General features: G+C 33.9%; 1 protein-coding gene across 1 annotated transcript in view; it reads left to right on the plus strand.

Annotated features, from left to right (window-relative positions):
- IFT74 (intraflagellar transport 74) overlaps positions 1 to 19,484 on the plus strand; it is a gene marked incomplete at its 5' end in the record, with an annotated part of 51,550 nt that extends 32,066 nt beyond the window's left edge. The window contains 6 exons of the mRNA XM_080820213.1: positions 963 to 1,060; positions 1,885 to 2,011; positions 11,613 to 11,776; positions 12,503 to 12,628; positions 17,399 to 17,459; positions 19,179 to 19,484. Of these exons, the coding sequence (XP_080676339.1) occupies positions 963 to 1,060; positions 1,885 to 2,011; positions 11,613 to 11,776; positions 12,503 to 12,628; positions 17,399 to 17,459; positions 19,179 to 19,297 (695 nt within the window). The 3' untranslated portion in view covers positions 19,298 to 19,484. The remainder of the gene's footprint in view (positions 1 to 962; positions 1,061 to 1,884; positions 2,012 to 11,612; positions 11,777 to 12,502; positions 12,629 to 17,398; positions 17,460 to 19,178) is intronic.
- Between the last annotated feature and the right edge of the window lie 3,345 nt (positions 19,485 to 22,829).

Genomic DNA, 22,829 nt, shown 5'->3' on the forward strand with positions numbered 1-22,829 from the left:
ATCTGAAGTTTTATTGGTCCAATGTCAATTGTTACCTTCATAGAAGCATGCCATAAAATAGTAATTGCCAACTCTGATTTAACAATATCCCAAGATTTCTTTAAATCTCAGCAAGTATGAAAAATTATCTCAAAGTTAATTAGTTGTTTTGTGCTAATAATAAAGTTATTGTAACTGTAAGTTTTATTTTTTGAAAGAGCCATAGAAATACCTTAAGAATATAAAAAAGTAAATTATATACTGATTCTATATTAGACAAGAGAAAGGAAGATTTCTTAGAATATTTATAATGTGAATAAATTATTTAGTCAAGATTAATACAACATTTTTTAATTTTTTTTAATTTTTTTAAAAGATTTTATTTATTTATTTGACAGAGAGAGGTCACAAGTAGGCAGAGAGGCAGGCAGAGAGAGAGAGAGGGAAGCAGGCTCCCCGCTGAGCAGAGAGCCCGATGCGGGGCTCGATCCCAGGACCCTGAGATCATGACCTGAGCCGAAGGCAGCGGCCTAACCTACTGAGCCACCCAGGCATCCCTAATACAACATTTTGAGGAAAATACTCATTTTCAGATGAAATAAGTAATTAGCAACTATTTTCCTTATTAAAATTTGTGGCTTGTTATAAGTATGAATAATTATAGATATATCAAGGAGAGCCTGTGTAAAAACGGATTTTTTTGTGTTCTTCTATATATCAGCTGTTACCTTTGAGCCTGAATTTATACCTTTTAGTTTATTTGTATTAAGATCATAACTGTTAAGCTTTAGAAGCTTGAAAATATGTAGAAATATTCTTATTGAGTAATTTAATTACCTGTGGGTTAATAAAAGATTAAATATAGTCATAATGTAAAATTTGCTTTGAATTTTTAAAAAGTACTAGAATAGTACTAATAGGTCAGAATTTATATAGTGTTAACTATATTAACAGTAGCTGTTCATCATATTTTGAATCTGCAGCTTTTATTGAGACGTTTGATGAAACTAAGAATCAGGAGCTGGAAAGGAAGGCACAGATAGAAGCCAACATTGTTGCACTTTTGGAGCACTGTAGTAGAGTGAGTACCATGTGCCTGTCTTAGTGTCCTCATTATTTTTGCTGTGATTACTTTTCCACATATAGCTCAAAAAATGCAGTGGTTTACTATTACATCTGTTAATTTAATCTGTTTCCTTTATACTCCCTTGCTTATTATTTTTTTAAGCTATTAATTTGTGTATTTCTAGCAAAATTCAGCTAAGGATGATAGGGGAAAAGGATGACATATGTATTATGTCAATTTTTAGCAGTAAGCAAGGGACCAATTCAAAGTAACTATTATGATTTTCTTCTATTGTTAATGTATCTGAACTTGGAGAAGTAATGTTTGCACAGAAACTTCAAAATCTAGACGTTATAATGGAAAATGTTGATACATTTTTACATAGTCATTTGTATTATGAATAGAAGTAATTCTTGTAAGAATCTACAGGAGTATATAGTTTATCAAGGAGTATCTTGATTCATAAAAAATGTTTATTGAACAGTTACTAATGAGTGGTAGAACAGAAGGAAAAATGCACAATCTCTTAAATATTCTATGTTTCTGAAGACTCTAAGCAGTTCTTAAAATAGTGTATTTGAATTTCTTCTACAGTGAGATAAAATTCAGAATTATTTCTTTTACATTAGCTTTAATTTAGTCTCTCCTTATTGCAAAAACCTGACTTTGAATCTCACTATATTCTTCTAAGCAGACATAAAACATACATGATAAATGATGTATTTCAAAAAAGGATACTGATTCAGAACATCTAGTTGTTTAGCAGTGTTTTCCAAGAGTTTTCTTGGAGAAGCAAATCAGTGGAATTTTTTCCCATTATTATTTCTCTACAAATATAGAATATAAATCGTATGAAACAGATCTCTTCTATCACCAATCAAGAGCTGAAAATGATGCAGGATGATCTCAATTTTAAATCTACTGAAATGCAGAAATCACAAAGTACAGCTAGGAATTTGACTTCAGGTGAGAAAACATAGATTTTAATATCTGCTTTTTTCTGTAACAAATTGGAACTTTAAAAATTTAATGTTATTTTATTTGATATTTTGGAAAGGCTGAGAAAACAGTTTATGATTGCTTATTTATAGCCTCAGAATTTTGTGTGACTTTTCACATCAACTTAATAGTATTTCATTGGGACATTCTGATCCATTTTTAACATTTACTGAATGCTTGCTCTATGCCTTTGCTATAATGTAAGTACACAGAGATTTAAAAAAAAAAAATCCAGTCTCTTTCCTCAAGGAACTTTCAGCTTGGTGGAATAATGACAAACAAATAACTAAAATATAATGAAACAGCACATGATAGATGGATAAGGAGCAACGGAATTATATTGTGTTCATATCCACCCCAGTCTTGGGTAATTAGGAGAGGAATCCTCGAGGAAGTAATATTTTAGTATATATGCTGCCGAAGTGAGCACGAGGAAGTAATATCTTAATTATAATTCGTTTCAGCCATTATAACTGACATGATACTAGAATGCCAGCTACATATATAATTTAAATTTCCTAGTAGGTAGGTTATAAAAGTAAACAGGTGGATTTTAATATTTTATTTAATCATTTTATCCAAAAGAGTATTGTTTAAGCATGTAATCAGTACAAAAATAATCAATGAGATTTTACAATTACGGGTCATCTGGGTGGCTCAGTCAGTTAAGCATCTGCCTTCAGCTCAGGTCTTGATCCCAGGGTCCTGTGATCGAACCTCACATCAGGCTCCCTGGTCAGTGAGAAGCCTGCTTCTCCCTCTGCCTCTGTTCTTCCCCCTCTTCCTCTGCTTATGTATTCTCCCTCATTCTCTCTCTCTCTCTCTGTCAAATAAATAAATAAATAAATAAAATCTTAAAAAAAAAAAATGTTACAGCCCATCTCAGCTTGGGAGTAGACATAGTCAAGTGTTCAAAAACCGTATGTGGCTAATGGTTGTCATTTCATCCTTGCAGATGGAGATTAAAAACAAATACACAAAATAGAGCTTAAAGAGTTCAAGATCGTGTGTCAGCTACACTCAAAAGAAAAAAAGAGTTTAGGATAAAGTCAGAATTTGTATAGAATCTTTGTTTCTTGAACTGATGGTTTCTAACTATGAGTGTTTTTTTATGCTGGTGTGTGATTTTGAATTAGCCATTTTTTTTCCCCTACTTGGAATTACACTGGCAGTTAGTGAAATTATAAGGAACAAGGAATTAATACTTGCTAACTTAAAAATGTTGAGATTCTTGAATTGAAATAATGAATCCGCAATGTTTATTTATTTGGAATCCCCAAATCTAAAATGCTCCTGGCAGCAAAACCTGTCCTGACCTGAACTGACATGAGGCTACTTATAGTCTTAATTATCCTACCTAATGTAACTGTTCATCATTTTTGCTGCAGAAATAGTTAAGTACTTGATGACAGGGTGGTGCCTTAAACCCTGCTGTGGGAGTTACAGTATATGTGCTATATTATTTTTCTAAAATCTGAAAAATTCTGCATTCTAAAATGCAATTACCTGGGAGTTTTATATAAAGATTATAGACCTACAAATGTATGCTGAATGTTATTAATATACAGTTGAATTTAGATTGATGATATAGGTGGACAATAGTTATTTTACACATTTAAGTATATTTTATCTGCCCAGATTTTCTTGTATCCAGAAATCATCATAAGAAGTCTGTACTATTCTTGTTCACCTTTCAGAGAAGATGAATTTTACATTCCCACTTGTGAATTGCCTCCCTTTTGGCTCTTGCATTTATAATTGGAAATCACCTGATTTTCTTAGTGTACTGTTTCTTAATGGGGCAATGTTATTCCCAAAGGGACAAAATTATTTCTTGAGGGGAGAGTAAAAAAATCTTGGTTATAATGGTTTGTGGACTCCCAAAAGGGTCACTGTACATAAACAGATATGTATCTGTAGTATATCTGTAATATTAAAGTTTCATGGGAGGGCGGTAATTAGGAAAAAAATAGTCTGCAAAAGACTCCTTTGGGGGGACAATGATGGGGAAAAAAAGAGATTGTGAAACACTGGTGTATTGCATGAGTAAAGAGGCAAGGAATCTGTCAGCAATAGTTTTTATTTATATTTTTGGAAAGGAAACTCCAGGGAATAAACAAATGCACTGATGGCAGAATATTTCAGAAACATTTCCCCATGTCAAAGTGGTTCCTTCTGAGATTTTGCTACTATGTACACACTGCTTAGTAAACTTTGCAACTTCATAGCATATCAGAAGGAACTAGTCTGCATCCTCTTCCTGTCTCTTCCCTTGGAGAAGTTTTTAACTTTTCAAGGGGACCTGCTGTTAAAGGAAGATAAACTTTACCCTATACCAACCAACCATTTTCTCTCTTTCTCTGGAAAAGCAGTTTGTGTAACTCCTAAATGTATGTCCCTAATATAGCTTCAAATTAAACTTTTAGTTAGAGTTCAATAATATTTTCACTGAACAGTCAAAATATATAAGCTATATACATTTCCTTTTTAGAGCATTGAAACACCATAAGCTTCAGTGACTTTGATTTAGCACTTTGATTTTCATTTTAACTGTTTTCAACACTAGTTGAGATATGAATCCAACAAAACAAAACCCACTCAACAACATTTAAGTCCATATATCTGTATGTTTTTTATAACATATATGTCAATATAGTTGAATTTTAAGACTCTTAAGGGGACAAAAGGAAATGCTCAAGTTTAATTATACCAATTTTAATTTTGTTGGGAAAAACTTCCTTTCTTAAACCACTGTCTTTTAAAGCCTTAAACTATTTGATATTTTATGCTCTATGATAATTGTTATACCTGGAGAATCATTCAATTTTGAACATGATATTTTTACTGTATTACCTTCCACCTGTATTTTAATCCATAATCTTTCTGGTTTCAGAGGTTGGAGAAGAAGGTTTAATAGCAGCTTTGTATTTGATTTTCTCATTAGGGAGTCTATAGATAATAAACCTCAATTCCAAGTAGAGTTTGCTAAATTTTATGAGAAGAAGCCAATTTAGTGCCTCCCACATAGAGGGAGACATCATGGTAAAAGTGCAACAAAGTGTCAAAATCCACACACAAACTCTATTCAGATCCTAATCTGACCAGTGAACTGTGTAAGCATTTGGGTAAACTTCAGGGGACCTAGGAAAAAGCAGCAGTTAGAAGTTGAAAGAGCTGAGTACAGAGATTTTATATACTGCCTGCTACAAAGGAGAAGAGTTTAGGGTTTAAGTTCAGCAAAGTTTATTGCTTGTTTAATATAAATCAACACTTTTCAAAGGAGCACAGTTTAATCCAGAATCTCTACTATGTATCATTTAAAGTTTCAATTATACTATAAAAATTTATAGGAAAACGTGAGTCCAGGGGAAAAGCAGTTAATAAACATTGAACCTAAAATAATCCAGATGTTGAAATGAACAGAAGACTTTAAACGTTTAGGAACATTTTTAAGGGTTTAAAGGAAAATAAAATCATAACAAGTGAACCAATGGAGAATCCCACAGAAAGAGAAAAATTATAAAAAAGAACCAAGTGGAAATTCTAGCATTGGAAATATACCTAAAATGAAAAATTCACTGAATGACCTTATATGAAGATTAAAGACAGCAGAAAAAGAGTCAGTGAACTTGAGGATCAATAAAATAATACAATCTGGAAAAGAAATAAGAATGATCTGTGGGACAGTTTCAGGCCATCTGACATCTATATAATTGGAGTCCCAGAAGGAGTGGAGGGACAGAGAATGGGGGAGAGAAGATAGTTGAAGAAATAATAATGGCTGAAAATTTCCCAGATGTGATGAAGAACCAAGTTTTACAGATCTAAGAAGCTCATTGAACCCCAAACCTGATTGGTATAAAAATCCTTTACCTAAGCCCATCGTAGTTAAACTGCAAAAATGCAACAGAAAGAAAAAACAATGAAAAATGCCAGAGAAAAGTAATACATATATACAGGGAATAATACATCCCACTATAAGATTAAATTTTATGTTATTTTGTTATAAAAATCTTTCACCCCTAAATCTCTAAGTAATAAAAGGAAGATGTTCACATTTGTCTCAATACTCTGAAATACCACCATATTTTTCTGAGGCTATTCATATCTCTACTTTGAAATAGAGGTAAAGTGAAAGCAAAGTGCTCAGAGATGAAAATGTTTCACTACATGCCTCTATATACCAACAAGTAACTGTTTGGGGCGTTAGGATTATTGTTGTACCTAGCCCAGGGAACATAGAGAGGAAACTAATTTAGGCAGGTTTGAATTCAGATATCTTCATCTGGATGTGCATGTTATATATGTATTTCAGTTCCATTTTAGTATCCATTTTTTAGTTTGCTCTAATTACATTTTACTTTGATAGCTGTAAGAAAAACAAAGAATGATGCCTGGGGAGGCATGAGTAGCAAAATTGAGCAAGTGTTACTGTTCCTCTTCTCATAGCTCACTGTTACTCATCAAAGCATCTTTCTGGATCATTAACATTTGCTGTTTTAAAAATAAACCTTTTGTAAACATGATAATATCACTCAGCACCAAAGCCTGACTGGCTGTGTGACCCTGGGCAAATTACCTTTCTAGTGGGGCACCTGGGTGGCTCAGTCAATTAAGCATCTGCCTTCAGCTCGGTCATGATGCCAGGGTCCTGGGATCGAACCTCACATCAGGCTTTCTGCTCAGTGAGGAGCCTGCTTCTCCCTCTTCCTCTGCCTAACTCTCTCTTCTCTCTTTCTGTCAAATAAATGAATAAAATCTTTTTAAAAATTACCTTTCTAAGCTTCAGTTTCATCATATAACATTTACCTTCTAAGGCTGTTAAGAAAAGGAGAAGAGGTACATAAAACCCATTATATTTCAGGTATTCAATAATATTAGTTCCCTCCATTACTTTTCTTTCACCTTAAAAAAGAACTTTTTGGGGGCACCTGGGCGGTTCCGCCTGTTAAACATCTGCCTTAGGCTTGGGTTGTGATCCCAGGGTTCTGGGATCAAGCCCTGTGTTGGGCTCTCTGCTAAGCAGGGAGTCTACTTCTCCCTCTCCCTCTGTGCTCTCATTCTTTCGCTCTCTCTCAAGTAAATAAATACAATCTTTTTAAAAAATTAAAAAATAAATTAAAAATTCTAGTCAGTACCACAATATTAAGAAGTCCCTGAAATAGAGAAGGTAGATATTGTATAATTCTATCAGAACAGAATATTTTTTAAGATACTATTTTCTTGTTATTTGTACTCATTGTAGAGGATTTAGGAGATACAGAAAAAGATAAATAAGAAAATTTAAAATATAGTCTCACTATCAAGAGTTTGTGATTATTAATTTTGGTATTTACAGTCCTTTTTTTCTTTTTATTAAGCTTTTTAATTCCAGTATACTTAACATACAGTGTTATATTAGTTTCAGGTGTGGAATATAGTGATTTATCAATTCTATAGATTATTCAGTGCTCATCACAGTGAGTGTACTCTTTAGTCTCTCATCGCGTATTTAACCCATCCCCCAACCCACCTCCCCCTTGTAACCATCAGTTTGTTCTCTATAGTTAAGAGTCTGCTTCTTACTTTATCTCTTTCTTTCTTTTTTTCCTTTGCTCATTTGTTTCCTTTCTTAAATTTCACATATGAGTGAAATCATACTGTATCTGTCTTTCTCTGACTGACTGATATCACTTAGCTGTATGTTCTGTAGCTGCATACATGTTGTTGCAAATGATGAGATTTCATTCTTTTTTATAGCTGGATAATATTCCATTATATAAATATATATACACACACATACACACACATATATATATTATATATAATGTAATATATATATATTACATCTTTATCCATTCATCTACCTATGGACACTTGGGCTGATTCCATTTTTTGGCTATTGTAAATGCTGCAGTAAACATAGGGATGCATGTATCTCTTTGAATTAATGTTTTTGTATTTTGGGGGGTGAATACCTAGTAGTGTGATTACTGGATTATAGGGTAGTTTTGTTTTTAACTTTTTGAGGACCCTCCATGCTGTTTTACAGTGGCTGTACCAGAATGCTTTTCCACCCATAGTGCACAAGGGTTCCTTTTTCTCCACATCCTTACCAACACTTGTTTCTTACATTTTTTATTTTAACCATTCTAACAGGTGTGAGGTGGTATCTCATTGTAGTTTTTGCATTTCTCTGATAATGAGTGGTGTTGAATATCTTTTCATGTGTCTGTTGATCGCCTGTATGTCTTCTTTGGAGAAATGTCTGTTCATGTCTTCTGCCCATTTTTAATTAGATTATTTGAGGGGTTTTGGTGTTGCGTTGTATCAGTTCTTTATTTTGGATACTAATCCTTTAGCAGATATGTCATTTGCCAATATCTTCTCTAGTCTTTTTTTTTTCCCCCCATCTTGGAAAAAAAAGAAAAAGCCTCTCCAGAATATTCTCTGCCCAACTATCATCCTTCCTTTCAAAGGTTTCACATCCAGATTTTTAAAAGCCTTCCTCTCCCTCTTGGTCCCATTTTTTTCTATGAAATCTTTTCTCAGGAAATATGTCAAGGTTTTCCTGGACAGTAAATGCAACTTGTATTTTGCAGTCTTTTTGTTTGTTTGAAATCTCTAAGTAGTGGTCTTCGTTACAAATCACTCCTTTATTCTTGAAATGTCTTTTCATTATCATTTTTGATTTTGCTTTTATTTCTTTGGTCATTTCTTATTCTCCTTTATGGGATCCTTCATGTAAATTTATTCTTTAAAAATTTTTTATTCTTATAGGTTCTGTCATGAATCCTTTTCTGTTGATGATTTCAACCATTCCCATAGCTTCAGGTGCTTTCTCTATGTTGATCATTTCAAAATCTCTATCTTCAAATTTCTCTCAGGGCTTCAGACCCATATATAGCTATACATAGGCATGTTTACTATTTGGGTGCTTCTGAGGTAACTCGAACAGCATATCCTAAGTTGACTTGAATCCTTCATCTCTTTCTCTCCTACAAACAAAAGTTGATATCTCTCTCTGGCTTTCCTACTATCTACACCTTTACTCAAGTTGGAAATAAGACTCTCCAATGACTCCTCTTCTAAACCACTGCATTCAGTCAGTTTCCCTAATATCTCTTGAGTCCCTCTACATCTCTCCTTCATTTTTTTCCTCATTTATTTCCATGTGAGGTAACTTGAGATTTCACATATATAGTTGTCTTCCATTGGAATATAATATCTATCAAGATAGGGATTCTCATATGTTTTGTTCATTGCTATATCCCCTATTCCTAGACGTTTGCCTGGCACACAGAAAGCACTTAATCAATATTGCTTAATGAAAAAATAATCCCCAAAGTAACTATACTAGTGTAAGATTTATTATGTAGATCACTGAATCAACATTTAACTGGTCTTCCTGGACCAGTTAATGCTTTTCCAATTAATTGCCCACATTGAAACCAGAGTGAACTTTCTAAAATTTAATTATGCCATACTAAGATTTAAAATCCATCATTTACTTTTCATAGCCCTCAGGATAAAGTTCCAACTCCCTATTTTCATTTAAAAAGCCCTTCATGAAGTGAAATCCATCCCACTTTGAACTTTGGGTTCTAGTCATATTGATCTTCTGTTATTTGCACATATGTACCATGCTTTTTTACCTCTAGACTTTGCACATTTTGATTGTGTTTTCTGGAACACATTTACTTTTTCCTTGCTTTGGTTGATTCCTAATCCTTAAGGCCTTACTTAGTGAAAAGGCATGTCTTTAAAGAGCTCTCTTGGCAAGTACCACATGTTCTCATGGCTCTCTGTATTAGTATTTTCATAGTAGTTATCTAGTTTATTGTAAATGCTTATTTAATTTCCTAGTTCTACCTCTAGAATATAGCTCCTTGAACAAAAACAATGTCTCTGGTTTTTTAGCACCTAGCACATAGTAGATGCTCCACACTTTTAAACAAAGTATGAGACACAGGTACACTTACTCTTTCACGTACACATCTATACAGTACACATCTGTACAGTCCGCATTATTCATGGATTCTGTATTTGTGAATTTGCCCACTCTAGCATAATTAATTTGTAACCCCGAAATCAGTACTTTTAGCACTTTTGCAGTCATTTGTGGACATGTGCAGAGTCAAAAGTGTGAATTGCCTGACGTAATGTTCCCACGGAGGTCAAGTAAGGCAACACTGTCTTCTAATTTTTTTTCCATTAACATATAATGTATTATTTGCCCCAGCGGTACAGGTCTGTGAATCATTAGGCTTACACATTTCACAGCACTCACCATAGCACATATCCTCCCCAGTGTCCATAACCCGGCCACCCTATCCCTACTCCCCCAACCCCCAGCAACCCTCAGTTTGTTTTGTGAGATTAAGAGTCACTTATGGTTTGTCTCCCTCCCAATCCCATCTTGTTTCATTTTTTCCTTCTCTACCCCCAAGATCCCCCCACCCTGCCTCTCAAATTCCTCATATCAGAGAGAGCATATGATAATTGTCTTTCTCTGATTGACTTATTTCGCTAGACGTAATACCTTCTAATTCCATCATGTTGTTGCAAATGGCACAATTTCGTTTCTTTTGAGGGCTACATAGTATTCCATTGTATATATATACCACATCTCCTTTATCCATTCATCTGTTGATGGACACCTAGATTCTTTCCATAGTCTAGCTATTGTGGACATTGCTGCTATAAACATTCGGGTGCACGTGTTGCTTCAGATCACTACATTTGTATCTTTAGGTTAAATACCCAGCAACACTCTTTTTGTTTTAGTCCTCACACTATTAACAGTATCCTTTATGTCACAAATTTAGTGCCACTTTTCCTCACATTTTTGTACTTTTTGTTCTCAATTTTGCTATGTAAAATGGCTCCCAAGCATAAGCTGAAGTGTTGGCTTGTGTTCCTAAACCCAAGAAGGCTGCATTGTGCCTTATAGAGAAAACGTGTGTTAGATTATCTTCATTCAGGCATAAGGTTGGCCTAGAGTTCAGTGTTAATGAATGAAAAATATATATGTGTGTTTAAACAGAAACACACATAAAACAAGGTTATGTGTTAGTTGGTTGATGAAAATACTATGACCAGAAGCTCTCAGGAACCTAACCGTATATCCCCTCTAGGAGAAATAGTTCAGTATTTGCTAATTCAATATTATAGTGACTTTATAGAATATAATTCCCATAAGTAAGGAGAATTGACTGTATATGTAGTTACAAAATTTTGTTCAACTATTTGTAATATTTCATAATTTGCTTTCATGTCCCTATTAAAAATAATGGGTCTTTATCTCATAATATATGTTATGTTATTAAGTGAGGAAAAAAACACCTATGGGCATTTTTAAATATTTGTATAAGCATGGAGACAAATATGGCTGATATACATCAGGTTATGTTGGTTACCTGGAGGATGAATATTATTTTTCTTTGTATTGTCTCACTGGTTGCAGTGAAACATGTTTCTTTTGTAGATATTCTTATAAAACATGATTTTTAATGGTTGCATCGCATTTCTCTTTGTGAAAGGAATAAAGTTTTGACTAATTATCATCTTGAATTTTCTTGTGTTTCAGATAGTCAACGTCTACAGTTGGATCTACAGAAAATGGAACTTCTGGAAAGTAAGATGACTGAGGAACAACATTCTCTGAAAAGCAAAATTAAGCAAATGACAACTGACCTGGAGACATATAATGATTTGCCAGCTTTAAAATCATCAGGGGAAGAAAAGAAAAAGGTAAATGGTATTATAATTCAGATTGTTATAATTCAAATTGTTTTTTCTTGATCAAATTTAATATATATGTAGTTCATAGAATTTATTATTTGCAGTTGGTTATTTGATATATGCTAAGATGTTTTTGTATATAGGAGGGATTTAGAGAGATGTAAGTTTTAAACAAAAGGAAAAGCAAGAGCATTTCAACAAATATGAACTTTGTTAAATGCAGGTTCAATTATGAAATTTCCCTCCTTAAGACTTATTCATCAGTGGCTTTTCGTTGCTATTACATTAATTTAAAGTAAATTTAGTTGGATAGGAACACATCTAGCAGCCTTAGTAGAGTTATTAATATAGTTAATACTAATTTAGCTTATTATAACTCAAAAGATATTTTTACAAGCAGGTTTTACAGTAATTATAATCTTGGTAGAATTCTACCAGAATATCATTGAAATTATGTAAGTTAAAAATGATTTAGGGGTGCCTGGGTGGCTCAGTGGGTTAAAGCCTCTGCCTTCGGCTCAGGTCATGATTCCCAGGGTCCTGGGATCAAGCCCCGCATCGGGCTCTCTGCTCCTCGGGGAACCTGCTTCCCCCTCTCTCTCTGCCTGCCTGTCTGCCTACTTGTGATCTCTGTCTGTCAAAGAAATAAATAAAATCTTTAAAAAAAGATGATTTATATTGGCTTACTAGATATTTGCTAAAGTCTGTTATTTACTTCTATTTGGATCTATCTAGAAGTTACATCAGGAGAAAACAGTATTAACAACCCGCAGAAATGCCTTTAAGAAAATAACGGAGAAGCTAAACGTAGACTATGAGACACTAAAAACACAATTGCAAGAAAATGAGACACATTCTCAGGTAAAAAGGGAAAAAAAGACTCTGAAATTTATTTCTGTTTTTAAACTATCTGTCCCGTGTTTTTAATCTCTATTTCCACTCCGAAACAGTTTTTTGGGGGGAGGGGGGCAGTTTATAGGTTTCTGGTTTATTTTAGGATATCTTCTTTTTTTTTCCCCCCATTTTATTTTATTTTATTTCTTTTCAGTGTTCCAAAATTCATTGTTTATGCACCATACCCAGTGTTCCATGCAATACGTGCCCTCCATAATACCCACCACCAGGCTCACCCAACCCCCGCCGAAACCCTTAGTTTGTCTCTCAGAGTCCATAGTCTCTCATGGTTTGTCTCCCCCTTCGATTTCCCCCAGTTTTTTAAAAATTTGCTTTATTTATCCTTCCAGACTTTCTGGCTTTGAAGATAGCCACAGGCTTTGAAAAAGCTTGTGTACGGGCTTCAGTTAGAATGAATTTACTTTTGCTCTCCTTCTATAAACCTATATTGAGGGACTACTCTGTGCTAGGTCCTGTTCTGGGCACAGCTGATATGATAATAGCTTTTAAAAATTTTAAAAGTAAAGCATTTTTAATGGAGAACTTTGCTAACTCAAAAGAACCACAAATAGAATTAAACTTTAATGACTAATATCCTACAGAAGAAATAATTCTTGTCATTTTTAAAAAATTCTTGTCCTTTTTGTGTGGGTTCTTCTAGTCTATATTTATATATGTACATACATTTTATATATATATGTATACATTTATTTCTATGTATTTATAGAAGTGGTATCATATTGTACATATTATTTGGAAACTTGTTTTTAATGAAAAAAAGTTGTTTGCCTTGTCATATATTTTAAAAATACAATTCTATATAATATTTGACTTAATGGATATAGTATAGTTTACTGAGGCAGTTTCATATTATTAGACATTTAGGTTATTTTTAGTTTTAAAACTGTTTAGTGCTATAAAAAAGCAGTCCTGTCCTTGAACTTCTTGATTTATACTTCTGATTATCTATACAGGACGCATAGACAAGCCCCCTTTTTATATCATTTATCCTACTGATAGAATTACCTAAACAATGTCAGAGGTCTTCTAGATTGAGTGCCCTGAGAGGATAGAGAAGATAGCTGTTTGATTCACTTTCTCCCCACACTGTGCCAGTGTTTGACACGTAATGGGTGTTAAATAAGTATTTGTCAGAGGATTAAATGAAGCATGTGGGACATGTACAAAATCAATAAAGATTGATCATTCTCATCTAATTGGTATATATTAGCAATTTGCAACTATGACTTATTAATGCTAAATGCATTCTTCCTTTTCTTTAAGTGGCAATATGATCATGATAGATAATAATTTGTTAACATTGGTATAATATCCTTGTAAATGTTTTTCCTTTGCAGTTGTATACCCATATTGATTATATTTTTACAAAAAGTGAAATACTATATATATAGTCTTTAAACATTCATTTTCTCATTTAAATATTTTCAGGCTCCTTTTTGGATATTTTTATGACTATTTCATTGTATGGATTTACCATTTTAAAAACAAAGACACACCTTATATTCTTTTTGAAAGAGGTGAAATCTCATCAGAGTTTGCCACAACTACTTTAAAAGCTTAGAAGTCACTATTTTACACATTTGGATTTATCAGTTATTTTTGTCTCTATGTCATAATATACAGGTCTGGATATAGATTTGTAAGTGGCAAAATTATCCTAGGCTGTTTAGAGTGGGGATGGATACTAGAGAAGAAATATAAGAAAAAGTTTTTGAGGCCATTGTCTTAAATGATTCTTAGGAAAAAATACTGATACTGCTGATGGAATATCAGCTCTCCTTTTCACTGAATAGATCATTTAAGGAGGAAAACATTTGACAAACGCAATTTCTTAGAGCCAGTCAATGGCTACTTGTTTACTGGCACATCAAGTGCTAATCACATACTTAACCCCTTATACTGATAACAGAAATTCATAACATAACTCTTTGTTGCTTTTTGGGAATCCCCATTGATCAAATAAAATCTGATCTCCTTATCTTCTGCAGCTATTTTCTTGAAAACCATTTTAAAAAAATTTTTTTAAATTTTACCTTTTCAGTGTTCCAAAATTCATTGTTTATGTACCACACCCAGGGCTCCATGCAATATGTGTCCTCCCTAATACCCACCACCAACCTCACCCATCCTCCCACCCCCCTCCCCTCTAAAACCCTCAGTTTGTTTCTCAGAGTCCACAGTCTCTCATGGTTCATCTCCCCCTTCAATTTCCCCCAACTCCTTTCTCCTCTCCATCTCCCAGTGTCCTTCATGTTATTCCTTATGCTTCACAAGTAAGTGAAACCATATGATAATTGACTTTCTCTACTTGACTTATTTCACTCAGCATAATCTCCTCCAGTCCCATCCATGTTGTTACAAAAGTTGGGTATTCATCCTTTCTGATGGAGGCATAATACTTCATTGTATATATGGACCACATCTTCTTTATCCATTCATCTATTGAAAGGCATTTTGGCTCTTGCCACAGTTTGGCGATTGTGGACATTGCTGCTGTGAACATTGGGGTACATATGGCCCTTCTTTTCACTACATTTGTATCTTTGGGGTAAATACCCAGTAGTGCAATTGCAGGGTCAGAGGGTAGCTCTATTTTTAATTTTTTGAGGAATCTCCACACTTTTCCAAAGTGGCTGTATCAACTTGCATTCCCACTAACAGTGTAAGAGGGTTCCCCTTTCTCCACAACCTCTCCAACATTTGTTTCCTGTCTTGTTAATCTTTGCCATTCTAACTGGTATAAGGTGGTATCTCATTGTGGTTTTGATTTGAATTTCCCTGATGGCTAATGATCTTGAACATTTTTTCATGTGTGTGTTAGCCATTTGTATGTCTTCTTTGGAGAAGTGTATCTGTTCATGTCTTCTGCCCATTTTTTGACACGATTATCTGTTTTTTGGGTGTTGAATTTGAAGAGTTCTTTATAGATCTTGGATATCAGCCCTTTGTCTGTGATGTCATTTATGAATATCTTCTCCCATTCCAAGGGCTGCTTCTTTGTTTTGTTGACTGTTTCCTTTGCTGTGCAGAAGCTTTTTATCTTGATGAAGTTCTAAAAGCTCATTTTCACTGAAAACCATCTTTTGGAATCTATAAATTTCATAACAGACTTTTTGATGAAAGGCTATTATTTATTTGATATCATTTAAACATATTTATATTGGAACAAACTATAAAACTCCTAGAAGAAAATATAGGGATAAAGCTCCTTGACATTAGTCTTGGCAACTGTTTTTTGGTTATGACATCAAGCACGAACAGCAAAGGCAAAAATAAGTATGCCTACATCAAACTAGAAGCCTTCTGTACAGCAAAAGAAACAATCAACAAAATGAAAACAACCTACAGAATGGGAGAAAATATTTTCAGATCATAATATCTGATAAGGGGTTAATATCCAGAATATATAAAGAATATACAACAGAATGTTTAAGTAAGTTGTAAGAGAAAAACAGATTCATGATTCAAGATATTCTCGGAGGTTTAAAGGCATGTCACTAATACAGATGTATAATATAAATGGAAGTTGACCATCTGACAGAGTATTGCTTTTGTAGCATTATTCATTTAGCACTTAAGAGGTCTGCATTCTAAGAAGGCCACCTCTTTGTCTGAAACGAAGGGGAAAAGTTTGGTACTTGACTTTGCAAAAGGTTATTAGAGATTTATTGCCAAAATGTGCTGACTGTTTCCTTAAGTCCATCTTAACTTTGAGTTCCTATCTGGGGAGCCAGATCGAATTTAATAGTGTTAACTTACAGCATATACAGTTTACATAATTAATTAGTTAGGACTTATCCTAATATCTAGATTTATCTCTTTAGAGGAAACAGTGGAATGGATGCTACATTAACACTGAACTTATGCCCTGAAAATAATTTTAACATGAGAGTAGAAAGAGATATTAATGCTGCTTCAGTTATCAGATTCTTAAAACTGATCATTACCTCTTAGAAATGTCCACATAGAATGTTACTTTAATGTTTCATTTTTCAGATAGTCCTTTGCCTAGGAAAAATACTATGTGCATCTTAAAAAAGAAAGACCATAACCCAGAGTTAAAAGGTTAATTAAATCAGAAAAACAATTTAATTCTATAACAGTAAAATTGTCTTCTGAGGAAGCAACCATCAATATAATATCCACATTAGCTTCCTGTTGATGCAGAAATTATTGTAACAGTGCCAGTTTTTAACCAGCCCTCTTATAATCTTCACACTGCAGCTCTGCTCTTATCACAGCTTGTGGAATTAGACAGGAAATTTAGCCCTGGAAATAAGGAAGTTACTCCTATAGTTGAACCTTTGACAGTGTTAGAATATATATCACATTTGTAGCATTAGACTTCTAGATTTCAAGGAGAGAGTCCCACCATGTTCCATTCTTTTCTTTCAAGTTCTTTTTGGAAAGGAAAAAAGTCATAAATTGTCTTTCAGTTGGCATATTCATTGGCATAATAAAATTGTAAATATTTTTCAATTACATATATAGAGTAAAACCCATTGTCAAATTCAACATTATATTTATTAATGTACTTTACTATTGTTTAATCCTTTCTAATTTTCCTTTTTGTCTGCCATGGGTCTTTATCTCACCAAAATGCAAGCAGTTGATACGATTTAAAATTAAATGTTTTTTTTTCCTTATCCTCTTAAAAGGGTGTATAATTGTTTTGAATATGGGTACTGTTTAACCTTTTTATTTTGTGTTTTTTAGCTTACAAATTTGGAGAGGAAATGGCAACACCATGAACAAAATAATTTTGTGATGAAAGAATGTATCCTTTAAAAAGAAGCAAATGAACTTGACTGAGTGATTTTTTTTTTTTTTTTTTAAGATTTACTCACTTTTTCGAGAGAGAGAGAGAGAGAGAGAGAGTACGGTGGCGGGGAGGTAGAAGGAGAGAGAGAATCCCAAGCTGACTCCCCACTGAGCAGGGAGCCCGATGCAGGGCTTGATCTCACACCCTGAGATCATAACCTGAGCCCAAACCAAGAATCAGATCCTCAGCTGACTGAGCCACCCAGGTGCCCCAGAGTAATTTTTTTCTAAGAATTTCTTTAAATAAATAAAATGAAATGAAATGAAATTTAACACAAACTTAACAAATACCTAATATGTACAAAACACCAAGCTTAACTATGTGGGGAATAAATGAGTAAGACTTAGTTTCCAGTCTACAATAATTAGGGTGTGTACAAAAGTGACAATAGAAAGCAGACTATACAAAGTCATAGTGTGGCATAGTGACTAAGTGCACAGGATTTGGAGTAAGGAGATCTAATTTTCAGTGTTGACTGTACTACTTGTAGGTTAAGGACTTTGGACAATTTAATTTGTTTAAGCCTCAGTTTTGTCATCTCAAATATAGTTAATGTTTCCTTCTCATAGAGTTATTGAAAGAATTATATAAAACCATACTTATATGTATATTCGTAATTGTTTGCTGTTGCTAATAATGCTGTACCTTGGATATCTGGGCAGCAGAGGAAGTTAAGCCTAAGTAGTATCCTGAGAAATCTGACTTTCAAGCTCATTCTGTGTTTTAGCCAATTCAATATTAAGGTGGTACTTAAATCCCATCTTTTTGCTAATCTTTTTGTGTGCTTGTATATGGAGGAAACAGCTACTGAGGACATGTGTTGTGAAATTTTAAGAAACATTTCCCCAAAAGTTATTTTCTGTTCCTTTCTTTGACCCTTTAAGGACATCTCTGCTTGGAGAAGTAGCTCCTGGCTCATTGGTAGTTTAGATTCTCCTCTAGGAAACTGCCGAACTTCAGTTCCGGGCAGCATGGATTCCAGCTTACTTCCACACCAAATGCATCAAGGGCTGTATTCCCAGCAGTCATACTACTCAGTTTAAAAGCAAAAAACTCTAACTGAATATGCTTTAGTCCATCAGTCTAGTTTATGCAACACAAAGTAGGGGATTTTGAAATAGAGTGAATTATAGAGACTTGTGAAATTCAGTGTGGTACTCTAGAGAACATGGTTGTTCTGAATATTCAGTTCTCAGACCAGAATTAGATTGAGATACATAATATTAAGTATAAAAAAGCTCTTAGGAATGCCTGGGTGGCTCAGTCAAGCATCTAACTTGATTTTGGCTCAGGTCTTGATCTCAGGGCTGTAAGATTGAGCCCCATGTGGAGCCCTGCACTCAGTGCAGAGTCTGCTTGTCCCTCTCCCTCTGCTCTTCCTCATGCTTTCTCTCTCTCTCAAGTAAATAAATAAAACCTTTTTTTTTTTTCTTTTTTAAAAAGCTGTTCTACTGTAGGTGAAATTTTTTGAAACAAGTTTTGCTTAACCTTTTAGGTTTCAATTGATCTTAATCTGTTAATATATGTATTTTTAAATATATTCTATTTGTGCTTTTTCTGGCCATTTTCAATTTTCAGTAAAAGAAATTAAAAAAAAATGATTTGATTCCTTCCTAACCCAGAGTGGATTACTATTTTTGTTGATCACTGTTTCCCCTTAACTCACGTAATTAGTCATAGCAACCAAGAGTCAAGAGAGTGATTACCAGTCGATCATGAAGAATGTGACTAAGCAGATTGCAGAGTACAATAAAAACATTGTGGAAGCTCTACATAGCATGAGCAGAAACTGAGTCTGAACCATCTGCAAGTCTCTATAGTAGTAGGCTCTTGTTGCTAAACTTTGTATAAGCTGACTGAAAAAGAATAGCTTACCCTTGAAGAGTTTAAAAATTTTGAGTGCTATAATTTTTGTGACCTCTTTGAAGAGGTTATACTATGTTAAATAGTATAATAGTTCAATAAAAAGTTTGCATACAGAAAAGCATCTTTTTATATTTGTATTTATTTGTGTGGGTGATAAAAATGTGTCAGCCAACTAAGAGATGAACTAAAAGTGGCCACTGAGATTCATTTAGTTGGTATAATCCATCTATGGCAGTAAATGAGATATTTTTTTATGTGTCAACTCTAGGAGGAATACATGGAGAGAGATTCTGACTTACTACTTATATCATCCTTGTCAATTTTGCTTCTAGAAAAAGTAAGAATGGAAGGGAGATGTTTAGCTTTGAGCTTTATTTCTTAAATAGGGTATATTTGATGTATTTTAGGGAATATAAAGTTCCAGGTAAGTGTATTAACACATATAATTTGTGTATCAGTTATCCTTAAAGATTCAGAATTGAAAACTTTAACCTTTGCATTTTAAAAATATTTTCTCATGTGTATATGTTAGGGAAAACATGAAGTTTAAAAGAAATGCTGCACACATGGTAGTCTGTTTTAGATGATGCCTGTTGCTGTTTATTGCCACTCTGGAATATACATTCACTCTTTTGGACTGTAAGTAGATTAATTTTGTATTGCCAGAACATTTGAAAAGAAAAACTAGAAGAGGTAGAATTGTATAGTATAAATATAGGAGATATTTTAGTAACTATAGATGTATCTTCTCTTGTAGGCAGGAATGAGTCATCTTGACCAGCATAAGATATTTCTTAAAACTGTCCTCCTTTTGCTCTGGTTTTATGTTCGTCAAGTAACTCCACTTCTCAGAATTCCTGGAACACAAGCATATTGGTTTCTTTAAAAAGGGGGGGGGGCTTTATTGAGTTATATTTTACATATTATAAATTGCCCATCCATGTTGCTTTCTTGAAGTAAATATCACCATAAACTCTTCAACTTTAGTGTGTGTGAGATTATGTAGACAGCTGAGCATTGTCGATTTTGGTTAACTCTGGATTACTAATATGGCTAAAGATCCTGGACAGTGATAACATTCATGAAGGTGGCATTCTGAAAATATGTTCCTCAAATCTTGAGTTCTTCAGGTTGTTAATAGGTGTTATGCCACCAAAGGATTCATGGTCAAAGAAGTTTGGAAAACATGGTTTGTAACAAAGGTAAATTATTTTTTTTCTTCTTGACTGCTAAGAGGCCTTAATATGCTAATGTACAATAAGATCAAGAAGAGTATATAGTATTTAAGGAATTTTTTTTCCCCTGAGTGGTGGGATTGTGGTTGTTTTAATCTTCCTTGGATTTTTTGGCCTAAAAATTTTGGTTCAAAATCACCTATTGTGTACATAAAATATTTAGAAGTACAATCTTAAAAAAAAATAAATGCAACAAAAATTCAGATAAAGTTCTGTAAACAGTTAGTAGTTCTAACCTGTGGAAAAGGAGTATAATAGTAAGACAACTCTGCAGTTATTGAACTAGATCTGACTCAGTCTTCAACCAGAAAGAAGGTAGGAGGAAGAATGACCTATCTAATAAACATACGTGTTTGCATTATAAGAATGAGAAGCTTGGTGGAAAAAAAACAAAAAGAGTTTCTTTTCAAAAAAGCAAGGTTTGCAACCTCTGTTTTAAATTACTCATATATGATATTTGCGGAACATAATTGAGCAGGATTTCTTTAAACTAATACATGTGTTATCTGAGGGAAATTCTCACTAATGTCTCTTCCTTCCTTTCAGAGTTTTTCAACAAATCCAACAAGAATATTTCTTTGCTAGGATAGAACTGGTGGCTACTATCTGCATGAACCGGCTCTTCCTCAGTCAGTCACATTGCTCAGTGAGTTCCATTCCTGTTAAAACAACACCTTGTAAGTCATATGGAAAGGAGCTGCAGACTGAACAAACATGCTGAGTAATTTTACTAATGAAAATCAACATGGGAAAGTTAGCAAGTCTTTGTTTTTCCCATCCTTATCCTTCATCAATAAACAAACATGAGTTCTTGAATCTCATTTTCACTAACTGGGGAGTCCTTGATTTGGACCACATTCTGATGGAATATTGCCATTCACAGTAGAGATAAAAGAGCAGTTAGTAGCAGCTCCCAGGGTTCTTGCTATCTGCCTGCCAGGAAATTAGAACATTTAGACTTAAAGTAAGAAGAAATCAAGATGGACTACTAGAGCATTATTGTCATCTATTTTAATATTAACATATCTTTCATTTTATAGTATGGGAATTAAGTATAAGTTTTGGATTAGGTAACTGAATTGAACAATCATGACTCCTCTACTAACTTGATATATGATCTTGTGAAGTTCTCAGTCTCTGAATTTATTTTTTTCATCTATAAAGTAAAATAATAGGGCTTAATCATAAGGTTGGGCCAAAGAGTGTGCAGAATTCAAGGCTTTTTGACACAAATGGCTTTCAGAAAGGTAGCATGATACTAGCAGTGTGCAAGAGTGCTGTTTCCCTGCACTCTTCACCAACACAAGTGTTATCCAGGCTGACAATGCAGTTCCTCATTTGTTTTAGTTTTTTTAAATAAACCTAATTGCCTCATTACTATAATTAGCAACTTTATTGTGTTTTAATTAATATGCAGGATATGTTTCATACTAAAAAATTAATCTATTAATAAAAATATAATTTAAAAATATTCATTATAACTTTGTAATAACAAAAGGTTAATGCTTGATGCTTATTTTTAAAAGATAGTAGACTATACTTTGCTGCTTCAATATCTTCTCTCATTAATATATCAAAATGTGTTACTGCTCTGAAAAGCTGACTGTATAACCTTAAGTGAAATAGGAAGAATCTGTGTAGAAATCTACGTGATAATAACCAGAGGTGTTCTCTTTGATCATTTTCTCTGTCTTTCTCCAAGTCAGAGCAATTACACATAAGGACAAGCTATGTTAGAGGAGAGACAGTAATATCCATTAGAGAGTTCAGTGTACAAGAGAGTTTGGAGAAAGCATGAGTCCTTAAGAATTCAATGGTCTGCTACCTAAAAGAGGCTTAGACACATTAGGTAAGTCTCTCACAAGAGAAATATAAAAACTAAAATTAGGGGCGCCTGGGTGGCTCAGTGGATTGAGTCTCTGCCTTTGGCTCAGGTCATGATCTCAGGGTCCTGGGATCGAGCCCCGCGTCGGGCTCTCTGCTCAGCGGGGAGCCTGCTTCCCTTCCTCTCTCTCTGCCTGCCTCTCTGCCTACTTGTGATCTCTCTCTGTCCAAAAAATAAATAAAATATTAAAAAAAAACTAAAATTAGATTTTCAAAATTAACTTTTGTTTTATTTCCAAATCTTTCTGTAAAACAGTATTCTTACCATGATAACAACATGGTGATACCATGGATGAAAAGCAGACTTAAACAGTTAAAATTATATTTGGCATAAGGCCAA

Source organism: Martes martes, assembly GCF_963455335.1.
Source record: "Martes martes genome assembly, chromosome: 12".
NCBI lineage: Eukaryota > Metazoa > Chordata > Mammalia > Carnivora > Mustelidae > Martes > Martes martes.